We start from the raw sequence: 15,029 nt of genomic DNA, 5'->3' as shown, positions 1-15,029 counted from the left end.
GGACAACTACTGATAAAGACGGACAACACCACAGTTATGTGGTACATAGACAAGCAAGGGTGTACACATTCCTACCCCCTTCGCAGACTAGCCATGGCCTTGTGGAACACAGCCTTGACTTACCAAATACATCTTCAAGCTCAGTTCCTGCCAGTAAAGCAAAATACTCTGGCAGACGACCTAAGCAGAAATCTTATGGACCCACATGAATGGAAACTGGATCCACACATCTTTAGCATGTTGACACAAAAATGGGGGAGCCCAGACATAGATCTATTTGCCTCTCCCCAAAACTATCAGTTGGACAAATTTTGCACAAGAACTCATCACAAAAAAGCATGGAAAGTGGATGCCCTATCCTTCAGCTGGAGAAAGCTATCAGTCTATGCCTTTCCCCCTCTGCCTCTACTCTCCAAGGTCTTACTAAAAGTCAGACAGAAAAAAACAAAAAATGATCCTAGTAGCTCCGGACTGGCCTCGCCAGCACTGGTACACACTTCTAAGGAATATGTCTCAGCTTTCTCCATGGTACTTGCCTCAAATACCGCATCTACTGTCTCAGCAGACTTTCAAATTCTGCACACTCACCTCCAAACTTTAAATCTTGCAGCATGGCTGATCAACTAATTATTCAAACAACACCTCTCAGTAAATCTGTGATGGATGTCATTTTGGAAGCCAGAAGGCCTAGTACTAGAAAATCCTATGCTGATAAATGGAAGAGATTCTGTGCTTGAAACCAAGCACAAGGAACAGACACAGCAAAGCCCAGTATTCCTCAGATTTTACAATATTTGTCTGAGATGCTTGACAAGGGTCTATCCTTTTCTTCAATAAAAATCCATGCCTCTGCCATCTCGGCTCATTACAACACGGAGTCTCCCCTCTTTTCTCATCCTCTGCTTAAACAATATCTTAGAGGGGGCCAAAATTTTAAGGCCTCCCAGAAGATCACCAACTCCTGCATGGGACCTCAGTTTTGTGAGGAAAAACTCAACCTGCCTCCTTTTGATCCAGCAGCTACTGCGGATATAAAATTTCTATCTTGGAAAACAGCTTTTCTCTTGGCAGTCACTTCAGCTAGAAGGGTTTCAGAACTACAGGCTCTCACGGCAGTGGATCCTTTTATTATATTTTACCCGGACAGGGTGTCCCTCAGGACCAATCCTTCTTTTATGCCTAAGGTGGTATCCAGTGTGGCTCTTAACCAGACCATTCACCAGCCAACATTTTACCCAAATCCGCAGAACAAGGGGAAGTGGATTCTGTATTCATTGGATGTACACAGACAACTAAGATTCTACTTAAACAGGACCAAATCTCTAAGAAAGTCTGAGCAACTACTGGTAGCATTTGCTTCAGGGTCAGAGGGGAAGGCTATATCAAAGCAGACTATCTCTAAGTGGATAAGCCACTGCATTCGTTTCTGCTACTTGCACCATGGTAAACTTGTGCCCAAGGGGATCAGGTCACATTCCACCAGGGCTGCCTCTACTTCAACAGCTTTTCTCAGAGGGGTTCCAACCAAAGACATTCTAGAAGCTGCTACTTGGAGCTCTGTTCATACCTTCACAAAGCAGTATCATTTGCCTCTCTTCTCCAAATCCAGGGCAGGCTTTGCCACTGCAGTTCTGCAGGGCCTTATAGCTGCTGCTAATGCTGTTTAGTTCCATCCTCCCATCCACAGCTTTGGGATTCTACCCAAATGTAATGACTGCAACAGTGAAACACGAAGAACATACTACAGTTGTGTACACTTACCATAAATGTAGATGTTCGAGTGTATTCACTGTTGCAGTCCAGGTTACCCACCCGCCATCCCCCTTTCTATACCTTTTCTTTCCTTCACTATACACAAAAGCCTTTATGGTGTACTTGCTTTCATATGAAGGTAAAGTTTATGTTTCTAAAGGTGCATTTATATATATTTACTGTTTATTTTTATATATATATATAATTTTTCTCCCCGTTTTGGGGGGCACCTGACATCTGGGGCAAGAAAAACTGAATAAAATGGCGTCTGCTGCATGTTTTATACCCCTGATGACCTGACATCATGGAAGAGGAGACAGCAACTGACGCAGGACCCAAGACTTTGTTATTCTGGCCAACTGAGGGCAACCTGCCAGCAGATTACCCAAATGTAATGACTGCAACAGTGAATACACTCGAACATCTACATTTATGGTAAGTGTACACAACTGTACTATGTGGCTTTTCTTTGACGAGGCCATTTGTGGGGCAGACTTTCTGTTTTTTTAGAAGGAACTAGCTGTTGGTTATGTAACTCACAGAAATGAAACATGTCCAGTCTGCTGTTGTTGTTTGTACGCCCTTTGAGCACTGACAGGGCATGTACAAGATAAAAATCACCTAGAGCTTGAAGGGAATGACTAATGATGACTGCCTGAATGGCAGCCATGTCATGGTTGAAATGTAACAGTAGTTTAGATGGTCAGCATGTGCACTGTAGCAAAAAACTTACAAAAAAATGTGCAATAGGCAAGGGTAGGAGTCGGTAATCCTGGGTAACAAACATTTAGTTTTGTAGCATAACAGACTGGATCCCTCTGATGAGAATGCAGTTCACTAATATAGGAGCAGCATACCTTGGCAGTGAATTCTGAGTTGCCATCTGTACTACATTAGAATTTTTAAGTATATGGTGCAGCGGTCTACTTTTAAAGTTCCAAAGCTTCGAATTTATTATGGTCGAGACCATAAGATAGAGGTTTTGAAATTCTGAACTGTTTAAATGGAGATCGCTGTACAGCTCAGAATGGGAAATTTAGCATTTTCCTCACTGTAGTGCGATCTCAGAGTTGATTGTAATTATCAGGGTGTTTGGGGGGGTGCTGTTTTAATTTATTTATTTAATTTATTTATTTATTTGTTTATTTATTTATTTGAAGTTTCGAAGTTTCAAAACGTTGATCTTATGGAAGCTTTAAATCTAGATCCATGGTGGAGATATAGGATGCTGAAAATCTTTGACAAAACATACACAACATTGTGCATTTTTACTGCTAAGAAAATCAGTATTTATATGTGTTTACATTTAGTTTTTGTGAATGTCATTTTTTTTAAATGTTGTCTTTTGCGTCATACAGAAAATTCACACACTCCTGTTCTGGAGGATCTGGTAACTCAGATGACCCCTGAAGAACATTACAGGCGGATGATGTCAGCACTTAATGAACATAGCTCCTTTGAGGAACAACAGCGTCTCTACCAGCTGGCAAGTAGCATGGGTGTTCACAACCATGGGGGTAAGTACTTTTTCAAAGGGAATGCTACTTTTATTTATTAATTTATTTTTTAAATTTGCATGCAAGATGAAGGGCAGGGGCATGAATTTATATAAAAAGAAGTTTACTTACGCATTGCAACTAAGAGAAACAAGCAAATGAATGTATAAGTAAAACTGTACTACTGTGAATTGAAGTCAGAATTAACAGGTGCTTTCTGCATATAGATTCATTGATTATTACTATGCTAACAACCCGGGAGGCCTTTCCAAGCCTAGCCAAGTTTTCCCAAAAGAATAATGATGTCCTGCATCCAAATAGGAGATTGAGGGCCAGGCATTTATAAGCTACCTCTGTCCATAAGGGACATGGGTGCCAGGCCCAGTGAAAATGTCCTATTCCCCTTCCACTGTTCTAAGTTGCGCTTAAACTGGGTAATAGACAAATTCAGCTTCACATGAATGGGAAGCCTGTTCCGTAGGAGGGGCAGTCTCTAGGGCACGTACCTGGCTCTCCCATATGTTGTGTTTAAGTCAGACAAAATCCAGGTCTCTTACTTGTATTTTTGGAACTCTTTGACTTATGAATATGTAGGAGATTCATAAGTGTGGGGTTTGTGGATGCCTTGTAAGCCAGGCATAGATCAGTTCTCAGCAATTTGTAGGAGACTGAGTAGAGACTGAGTAGAGGGAAAAGGCTTTAAGGCGGTCTGCTTAAAGCAGGGTTGTTATGCCTTGTATTCTTTTGTAAGGAACTTCTGAGGTTTCTCTAGTTGCTACATATGCCTAGATGTCATGGCCTTACTTATAAATTACACAACATAAAAGGATTTCCTCACCACTGTGGCCACGCGGTGGTCCAAGGTAAGGCTACTGTTGATGTGCTTACCCTGATCCCTGACCATTGAGTCAACTCTTAGGGACATATTATCAACATGGTAATTAGCCAGGATGGTTGACTTCCCATAGGGTACACTTATGCATTTCTTAGCATTGAGTTTAAGACCATGGTTTTGGCACCATTTGCTAGTCAGAGATAGACCCTGTTATAGAAAGCTAGTGTCTGCAGTGGAGTTGATGATAACCTCAGATTGCAATCATCTGCAAACTTAGTCAGCCATAAACCTTCAGCATTCACTTCCATTTCAGAGAAATAGATTTCAAAAAGTAGAGGACCGAGTACAAAGCCCTGGAGGACTGTGCTAGTGATTGGCCTCTCGGTGCAGTTGGCTTCAACTATTTTGACCTCCTGGGTCCTATCACTGAACCAGCTGGCTATCCAGCAGGTGTTAAAAGGGGATATACATACATTAGTAAACAACAATCACAACCACCATGATGTCAAATAGTCCTTAAAAATCTAAATGTTCCCTGTTTATTTTTAAGGGCTTTTGTCCTCATTGGACTTCATCAGAACAACAATGAAATTAATCACAGTACATTTAAATACCCATCTAATTATCTTTCAACCAGTAAAGTACATCCATTGACTGACCATGATCCAGTCATAACTGATTATTACAAAACCATGCCCCTTACAGTCTCTTACGTAGTCTATGAAGCACACTTTTGATTGTTACAACATCATTTAAATCTGGGAAACTCATAGCATTCAACTTTAACTCCCATCGCAGTTCTTTTTCCTCAATTACATTCTCCATTGATCATCCTTTGCGGTCCCATTAATTTTTTTTCCAGTACCAAAAACTTAAATCCTTTAGAATTATTATATTTTGGTATGTGTCTCACCAGGGCACTATTCATATCTTGCCTTTTTATATCGTAAAGGTGCTAATTTATTCTTTTGTGTAGAGCTCTATTAGTTTTTCCTACATAGTACCCTGAATGTGTTTGACAGACTGCCAGATAGACCACCCTGCTGTGTTGCTATTGAAATAATCCTTACATTGAACCATGAAATTTACCTGTTCTATATGAAAGGATTTTACATTCATAATATACAGGCATTGCGGGCACGTACCACATCTGAAGGTGCCAAATTTTGTCCTTCCTTCTACATCAGTTTCTTTTACATTCCCACCTTCCAAAAGTCCCTTTAGATTCTTACTTCTTTTAAAAATAAAGCCAGGATCAAGTCCCACATGACCCCAAATTTGTTTTCGCCTGTTAACAATGCCCAGTTGTCCTGGACCACTCTTATTAAATCCTTTGTGTTACTTGTGAATGTTAAAACCATTGCATTTTCAAACCCTTTTTGGTTACTATTTTTTGTTCCAATAGCTATATTGCCAGAGCTTCCTAAAAGTGATATGTATTCCCCATTCATTTTCTTCTATACCACTTCATCCAGTATGGGTAAAATGAATTGTCCAGGATATCCTTTTTCTGTGAATAATTCTACCAAATAATTTGCTTTTTTTATAAACAAGTCTTCCTTCGATGTCATCCTTGCAACCTGAACCATCTGGCCCTTCACTAATCCCTTCTTTTGATGCAAAGAACTGTTGATTGTTACATTCCTTTAAAATCTGCACATCTAAATAATTAATCATATCCACAGAATGTAAGTTTTAAAAAAGGTATAGTACCATTTACATAGGAAAGAAACTGATTTAAGCTTTCAATGGTACCACTCAAAAGAATAAATATGTTATCCAGGAATCTTAAAATATTTTAAAATAGAGGCCATGTGTTCCAATTTAAAGATAAATTGCTTTTCCCAAAAATATATCACAATAGTAGCAAACACTGGGGCACATCCTACCCTCACTGCAATGCCTGATTTTTGAATGTAGTATTCTCCCTCATTCAAAATATAATTACTGGATAAAATTATTCCCATCATTTCCACTAACATTTCTGTCATCCTGTTACTCAAAAAATAGAGCCAAAAGGTTTCAATTTATGATCAATAAACTTAGCCATAGGTTAAATTTTTGAGCCTCTTGCATTCACTGTCGGATGCAGTGGAGGGTTGAACACATCTTTGTGGATCTTCAGTATACCGACGGTCTCAGGAACTTGGGGATTTTTCACCAGTAAAAATTTATATTCATCTTTAGAAATGTCATTCTGTACAAGAAGTTAATTAAAATTTAAATATGTTTCTATATGAAATATTCTGTTTGTTTATAGAGGAAATACCATACAAAGTGTCATTCAGCAACAAATTATACGTTCTGTTGTACTAATCCCCATTGTCCATTAAAACAATTCCCCCACCCTTGTCAGGTTTCATGACATGAACACTTTCATTTCTTAGGTCTTTCAATAAATACTGCTCTTCAATGGATAAATTATTAGTTATTCTCATCTTTTTATTCCTTAATACATTTCTGAACCCTAGTTCACATGAGTACTCAAACATTTGTAGTGCCTTATGTAGAGGGGATTAAACATGCTTTTCCTACACAGCCCCCAACAGTTAGGGGGGTATCGTAGAAGCATTTTTAAACACTGAAATAAAATTAATTTTTCTAACAAATAATTTAAGCTCAATAAAAGATTCTGTTATATCAAAGAAGGTACAAATGTTAAACCTCTCTCAAATAAATGAGTGTGTGTGTCATGGATTTCTAAATGACTAAAATTATAGATTTGAAACCCATTTTTAGACAAAGCAGTACCTTGTTTTTGGTATTCCATTGCTGGAAAATTATCATCATCCAACACACTAACATCAGACCCTTCATTGTCATTTATCCATACCGCATTTTCTTCAGTTAAGTCCAACATTTAAGTTCCTATTCTGCCAAATGTTCATCTTGGGATTTTGTGTTTCTTTCTTGTGTGGTCCCCGTATGGAAATGGTCTCGAACTTGACAATCGTCCTTACTGTTCAACTGCTGAATGCGTATCCTCTCCAGTGTGTGTGGACCACTCTCTTAAGGGCCATTCCTATAGGTTCGACTGGCAAACTTTCCCAACGAATCATCCTATGCAGTTAGTTACTCCTCCAGTCCACTTCAACCTGACCTTATGATATGCCTCCCCCTTCTCGTATCCCATCAGATCACATCACGTCACAGCTTCTTATATTTGCAATCAACATTTTCCTTAGCTTTTTTATAGATCATCTTAAACACAGCCATATACGAATTCACATAAAGCAGTAAGTAAGTCCTTGTGTATGGAGAATCCAAGATTTTGATATCCTCTGATAATCTTTGCATTTCATTTTCATTATGTTTGATTAAAACAGCCAAAGTTCCAGGCCTTGTTGATCAAACAGTTTAATTAAGCCTTTGTGCAGTTCAGAGTTTTCTTGTAAACCCATTGAGAATTTAAAACACCGTAAACACTTCGGGACAGTACCATTTTTGATACATTCCCTGAAATATGTAGTCTCAGTCTGTTTGTTGGGAAATTTGTTTAATTTATGCTCAAATGTGTTTAATTGCTCTCTTAATGATCCTCTTGTTTTCTTACCACATATTCCAGGAAAATTTATGGTTCCTGTTAACCAAGTTTCCAAGTCAACCATGTCACTAGGGTTACCAAGTCCCAACATTACATCTCCCATCAGTCAGTTCTGTTCCATAGTGCTGTTCGATAATCCTCTTGTTGTAGTTTGCTGCCTTCTCCCTCCAGCATTGCCTGCGTTGAGGTTAATTGTGCCGCCTGTGTAAGTTGTTGAATGAGTAACATCAGATTACCAATCGATGGGTAAAATCCAAAATACTCCAGGAATTAATGAAATGTGCTCTATAAAATGTTTATTAAATTAAAAAAGCCCTGAGATGATGTTGTTGATTCTGTATATTAATGTAATTCAATAATATTATTACTACTTTTAATATTTTATATATATATATATATATTTTTGAAAAATTGTTTAGCTGGTATTAAATATGTAACATCAGATTACCAATGTTATGGTTCAGGTTTTCCATCCCTTAGGAAAACCTCTGCAAATTGTAATTTGAACCATTTGCCATCTGAAACAAACCAACCACTGATGTTAGTGCTCACACTGGTAAACAACAATCACACCCACCACAATGAAGTCTAAATGTTCACTGTTTATAGTTAAGTGCTTTCATCCTTACTGAACTTCATCAGCACAAAGCATCTGGCAGTCTGTCACACATATTCAAGGTACTATGTAATAAAAACTAATAGAGCTGTACGTAAAAGAATGTATAAGCACCTTTGCATATAAAAAGGCAAAAAATGAATAGTGCCCTGGTGAAACACATAAGAACATGTTGTTGTTTGTCTTTCAGCTTTTTCCCGGTTAGGGGTCGCCACAGCGGAACTCCGGTCCGCTAATGATTGGCAGTACATTTTTACAAACGCCGAGGTACCAGCTTGACGTTCGATCTTCAAAGAAGGCACGCCCATTTAAGCATGTCTTTCAAATGCCCACCCAACTGCGGGGACGACATGCAGACTCCACAAAGAAGGCACTCCCCGCACTCCAGCCAAGAATCGAACAGGAGAACCTCTTGCTGTGAGGCAACAATGCTACCACTGCACTACCACGGATAATGTAAATCCTTTAGAAGTATTACATGTTCGTATGAAACACATACGAACATGTAATACTTCTAAAGGATTTACATTTTTGGTACTGGAAAAATTTAAATGGGACCCAAGAGGAAGACCATTGGAGAATGTAACTGAGGAAAAAGAATTGTAATGGCAGTTAAGATTGAATGCTATGAGGTTCCCAGGTTTAAGTGATGCTGTAACAATCAAAAGTGTGCTTCAAAGAATATGTAACAGACTGTAAGTCAGTCAGTCAGTAGCTGTATTTTATTAGTTGAAAGATAACTAGATGGGTATTTAAATGTATCGTGATGAATTTTGTTGTTGTTCTGATGAAGTCCGGTAAGGATGAAAGCACTTAGCGTGAACGTTTAGACTCTTACGGACTATTTATCATCGTGATGGTTGTGATTGTTTTTTACCAGTTTGAATATTATACCTAAAGTAGTGAGGTTGTCTATAATGCCTGAGTGGAGTATTCTATCAAAACTCTTGGCCAGGTTGGGGTAAGCTGTGTGCACATTCTTATCTTCATCCAGTGCTTTGGCATCCCTCTCAAAAAAAGTCCACCAGATTTAATACGCATGACCTTCCTTTAACAAAGCCAAACTGTGATGTGTCCAGTGTTTGCAGGTTACCTATGTCCTCATTTATCATGTCTATGATGATTCTTTCCATGGCCTTACATATGAGGCTGGTAAGACTTATGGGCTTGTAGTTACCCTGATCAGTGGATGGACTTTCTTTGTGCAGGGGAATGACTGTAGCCATCTTCCATTCCTTGGGCACTAAACCTGACTGTAGGCTCCAGCTGAAAAGAGATTCAAGTGGCCCTGAGAGGTCATTTGTCACGCTATTTAATAAACATACCGGGATGTTAACTGTGCTCATTGATGCAGTGCTTTTGGCCTTGGAAAGTGCATACATGACCTGTTCCCTAATAATGGTTGGGGGATTCTGGTATGTAGCATTTCCTTTGGACTATTGGGGGTGGAAAGGAATTTGAGCTGAACCTGTCCCCCAAAAGGTTGGCAATGGCCTCAAGTTCAGTGTGCGTGATGCCATTTACATTAAGTTCTGCTCAGTGTTGTGCATTTCCCCTGAAGTTACAGACATAAGTTTAGATTCTTCAGGGAGCTTTTAGTATGCATGGTTTTGTTCCTCCTACGCTTGGCCAAGATTATTTTTCTTTTGTTGTATAACCGATTGATTCCACCAGGGTGGCTTGTCTTTTGAGTTTATCTTATTCTTAATATGAGTAGGCACAGCTTGCTCTGTCCAGCTATCAATATGGTTGTACTAAGATTTTGTAAATAGCTCAGCATATACTGTGGTGTTTACTCAGTTGGGGGGTGCTTGGAATTTAGCCAAGGTGCCACTTAGAAGAGAGAAGCTAGCCTTGAAACAGCTCCCAAAGGTTTCTGGTTTCACTGGATCCCCAGATTTAATTTTTATTTCAAGTAACACTGCCTTACGGTCAGATCTGATGAGTGAAGTCATTACATTGGGTGAGGAACAATGGTCTCCCATGTTTATGAGTACAAACTCAAGGATGTTTGTATACCTGGTTTGAGAATGGACCAACTGTTCCAGGATGTTGGTAATAAACTTTAGGAATCTTTGGGCTTCTGAATTAGAAGTGGTGTAGGATTCTCAATTTATAGAGGGATAGTTGAGATCCCCCATGAATATCTTATTGGGATGAATGGTGAGGGATGCTAGTACATTAAGATAGGTAATATGAGTTTCCTGGGACATGGAGGGTGACCTATAGGTTGCAAGAATATGGTATGAAACTCTGTTTATTGTGAGGTGCACATGTATGAGTTCCAGTGGGTTATATGCTTTAACTAATCTGGTTGTGAGGTTGGGTTTTAATATTGACTTGAGATTCCACCAATTTTAGTTCCCTCCTGTGCAGTAGTTGGTCTTAAGGTGTGAAAGGCATTATAACCTTGCATTTCTGGGGTAGTCTCTGTAGCTTTAAACCATGTCTCTTTTACTACACAGATGTCTACACTCTCCAGGGAGAGGAAGGCTCGCAGAGATTAAAGTTTCTTGTTAAGACTTCTAGCATTGTGCATTACTACCTTCAGATATTACATCATAGGTTTAGTTAAGTTGATAGGTTTATCAGTTTGGCATTGCCGAAAAAAGGCATTGTGGGGGGTGGAAAAGGTTTTTGCCAGTATCCAAAAGCCTAGAGGGGATAAATGCAGACCATCCCAAGCAAAGCAGCATGGTCTGGCAACCATGTCCTCCCAGGCTGTCAGATATTATACCCCCTTGGATTGATACCAAAAGCTGAGCCAGTTGTTAAAATCAATTATTTTCTTTTGTTAAAGTAGCATCATCCTTGGAGAAGGTAGTATGCTGCTCATTGCTAGGCTTGTACCTGCCTGAGACACATAATCATAAAATCGTAGGATCATAGGAGATTACTAGGCTATTGACCTGGAGGTCATTTCAAGCCTAGCTGTTTCAGCCCAATGTAATGCCAGTGGTATTCTAGTCATTACCCAGGACTGTATTTAGCAATGACTGCCCATGTCCAGTGAGTTCGATCATGTCTCACTTCACATAGACAAGGGAAGTACATCTCAGTTCATTAGCACCCACATGGACTATGACAGAGTCATACTGGTACTTATCGTTTAAGGACCTGAGTGCCTCTGTGACTCAACAGATCCTAACCTCGAAAAGACAGCTAACTGTGACTCTCTCCTTACTCAGTTTAGTGAGGGGTACATCGGCGTGCCTCACTATAGAATCACCAACAATCAGGAAATTTGGCTGTGCTCCGGTTTGCCTTAAGGGCTTAGCAGTAGAGGCATTGTATACAGTATTAATGTGTGTACATGCTGGAGGTGTTTTAACAGAGTGTGTATGTGATGGGTGAGGAACCATTCTTTGATTGTACAGTGAAGGAACTAATGTTTTAGGAAGATTACCTGTAAGTGCCTCATCTTAAGTGGTTTTATGTGTAGGCTCTTTACCGTGTGCAGTAGGTGTGGTGCAAGTGTCACTGACAATGTCTATAGGATTAATTTTGGTTGTGTATGAGAGTTTTGCCTCCAGCGATAAACTGTACTACTCCTCTCACATACTTTGTCTGTTTTATTAAGAATAAGTTGGTTGTCAGTGTACATGAGGCAATTGCTTCAATGCCTCAGAATACCTGTCTCAACCAGACTGGCCACAGAAAGTCGGCAAGTGCATATCCACGGCCACTGATCTACTAGGGAGGAGTGAAGGAAATTTAAATATTGAGCAGGTCAGTAAGTCAAGGACCATGATGCACATCTTCTTTTTGTGGGTAAGAGGACGCTATATGTTTCAAACAACTGCAAGGTTAGTAGTAAACATTTCAGTGTTTTGCATGATGGGGAGGGGACAACTTACAGCCTAGACTGAAGGTGTGAAAATTAGACATAACTGTCTATCACAAATGCAGTACACAGCATTGCATGTTGGCTGATCAGAAGTCTTTTCTGAAACCCTTCTCTGAAGGTAAGCCAGAGTGTTTCCTCATTTTGGGTTTAATTGCCCAATTTGTGCAACTGTAACAGGTTATATGGGTAGAGGGCAGCTGTGGTAGTTAGATAAAGTAAAAGCTAGCAAATATAAAAGTGGTCAATATACAAGGGCTTAATACTGAGATCAGCAAAGGAATGAAGAACAGTTGTTTTAGGGACAGTAACATTGTTTCATGGTTTGGTTGGTTTGCTGAAGAACCTGCACCCATCATATCAAAAATGTCTCAAGATTTTGCTTTGTTTCTTACAGAAACACTGTATTTTGTATGTGTGAAAATGACTATCTGAATAACAGGGATGCCTTGCTAGGTTTGTCCTTATAAGTTACAGTCTTCTGTTGTTTTTGTTGATATCAAAAGGAGTTTTACTGTATCTTTAATGATATCTTCACAGAACATGTGTGCATTGACTGCTTGTTTACAACTTGGATATCCTGTGCTGTACATAAGGTCATATCAGTAAGTTGATAGAAGACAAATGTAAAATCCATTGAGTTTCTCCTTTACATGCACTAAAGCACCCCCTTGCAACTATCCTTTCCCTGTACATTAAAACTAATATTCCTTAGCCTGAAGAAGCAAATAAGAGCACTATTGAAATCATCCAAAGTAAACTTCGAGTCCAAACTAGCTACATCTACTAAAGGCAATCATAAGGCCTTTTGACATACATCTGCAGTCTCAAAGGAAGCACCCAGATCTGCACAGAACTGGTGGTCAAGGACACCACATATACAAATGCCATAGATATAGCCAACCTGCTGGCAGACAGGTTCAGTGAAAGCTTCACCCCTCTGCCCCCCCCCCCCCCCATCAGTAAATCCGGACATCCCCAGCACCTGCCTCCCTCCCCGTATCTGTAGGGAGCAAGCCATCACTGCCATCTCAAAGGCAAAAAATACAGCCTCCATAGAACCCAATAACATCCCAGGCTGCATCTTACATGAACTCAGGCAGGAACTTGCAGCACCATTAGGCACCATATTCAAACAAAACCTGAGTACTGACTTCATCCCACCTGAGAGGAGGACAGCAACTGTCATCCCTTTGCACAAAGGTGGAGTGTTCACTGCTCCAGGAAATTATAGACCCATCAGCCTAACTAGCCTGATCTGCAAGGCCATGGAGCGGATTATCATGGACCTCATTAACAAAGACAATGGCAACCTCCAAACATTCAATCCCATGCAGTTTGGTTTCATCAAGGGGAGGCCATGCCTGTTACATTTAGTCGACTTGTTTGAGACAGTCACCAAACCATGGACCAGGGGAAGAAGGTGCACACTGCTTACCTTGACCTAGCCAAAGCCTTCTATACTATTCCTCACTCAGGTGTAATAGATAAACTCTCACAACTAGGCATCGATCCATATGTTGCCAGATGGGTAGAAGACTGGCTCACTGATAGACCTGACCTAGTCAAAATAGGGGAAACCAGCTCAAGCAGTAGACCCATAATGAGTGGTGCCCCCAGGGATCGGTCTTGGGGCCTCTGTTGTTTGGGATATACTTTTCTGAGGTGCAGACCAAAACCAATGGGCTATGGCTGACAATGTTTGCAGACAACTGCAAGCTGGGTGCTGTCATCAAATCCCCTACTGATGTGGACATCCTCCAAGAGGGTCTCACCCAATCAGATGACCGGTGCCAGAAACATGGCCCCAAACTGAATGCCAAAAATGCATGATATCCCCTTTGGGGAGAGTGACGTCCCCAAAAAATAATCACATTAATAATAAGATCCTAAGCACGCAATCAGTTGTGAAGGATTTGGGCACCCAGGTTGACAACAAACTGATTTTGACCACCATATTGCCTCCATTCTATGAAAAGCTTTCTACATGGCCCACCTCATTAGTAAGGGTATCTCATCCAGGTACAAGGTGGTCATAACATCCCTGTATTCTTCCCTTATAATATCCATTATTGAGTACAATTTCCCTTTCGCATGCACCTCACAAAGCACATGCAGCAGCTGGAGACACCACAGAGGTTCCTCACCAGGAGAATCCACACCAACCCACATGGCCTAAACAACAGTAAATCCATGTTGTATCCACTTGTTCCATTTCTTTTCCAGAGAAAGCATTTAAACTGTTTTTTGTGTTGATTAACTGTTTTGCACTTTTAAAAAAGTTATTTGTTGCTTAATTTTACCTGTAGGCTAACACACTCAAGTGCGCTAGCCGTTTAAAAGCATTTATAGCATTTACTGTCTGTTTTTCTTCTGTTTTCTGCAAAAAAGAAACAAACAAAAAAAAAAATCTTGTTTTCCCGCCTTACTGAACTAGAATAGTCCAGTCTTCAGAGTTTGCTGACCTCTGGGCTTTGTCTTGGTTCCTGTGCTATTCCATATCCTTATTTGGATAAAAGGAAGCGTCTTTGTTCACCAGTGGGAGTGGGGAGCACTGAGCGGCCTGTTTGTCCCTAGAGGAGTGGTTCCAGCCAGAAACTTGTAGTCTATTGGCCATTTTGGGTCAATTCCTAGCTCTTTTCAGCCCCCTGTAATAAAGCCCGCTTTAGCGCTTTTTCGCTTGTATTCAACTCAGCACAGCTCCTCGTGGTGTCCTGCAGAGTTCTACAAGCAGCAGAGAGCAAAAGAGTGACTTTTTCCTGATTTAAGTATTTTTTCTGGCTTTTTGATTATTTACTGCTTAGCGACTGCATTTTCGCCTGTTTATACAGCTCTGCATTCTATTTAAACTGTTTTGTGTTGATTAACTGTTTTGCACTTTTAAAATAAGTTATTTGTTGTTTAATTTTACCTGTAGGCTAACACACTCAAGTGCGCTAGCC

General features: G+C 40.1%; 1 protein-coding gene across 3 annotated transcripts in view; it reads left to right on the top strand.

The window, feature by feature from the left end:
• SAMD11 (sterile alpha motif domain containing 11) overlaps window positions 1–15,029 on the top strand; it is a 1,263,018-nt gene that overhangs the window by 708,497 nt on the left and 539,492 nt on the right. For all 3 annotated transcript variants that reach the window (XM_044063099.1, XM_044063100.1, XM_044063101.1), the window contains exon 6: window positions 3,111–3,269. In XM_044063099.1, the coding sequence (XP_043919034.1) occupies window positions 3,111–3,269 (159 nt within the window). The remainder of the gene's footprint in view (window positions 1–3,110; window positions 3,270–15,029) is intronic.

The sequence above is a fragment of the Protopterus annectens genome, chromosome 2.part1 (genome assembly GCF_019279795.1).
Source record: "Protopterus annectens isolate FY-2018-M chromosome 2.part1, PAN1.0, whole genome shotgun sequence".
NCBI classification, from domain to species: Eukaryota; Metazoa; Chordata; order Ceratodontiformes; family Protopteridae; genus Protopterus; species Protopterus annectens.
Note: the sequence above shows the minus strand (reverse complement) of the source record. Positions and strands in the feature narration are given on the sequence as shown.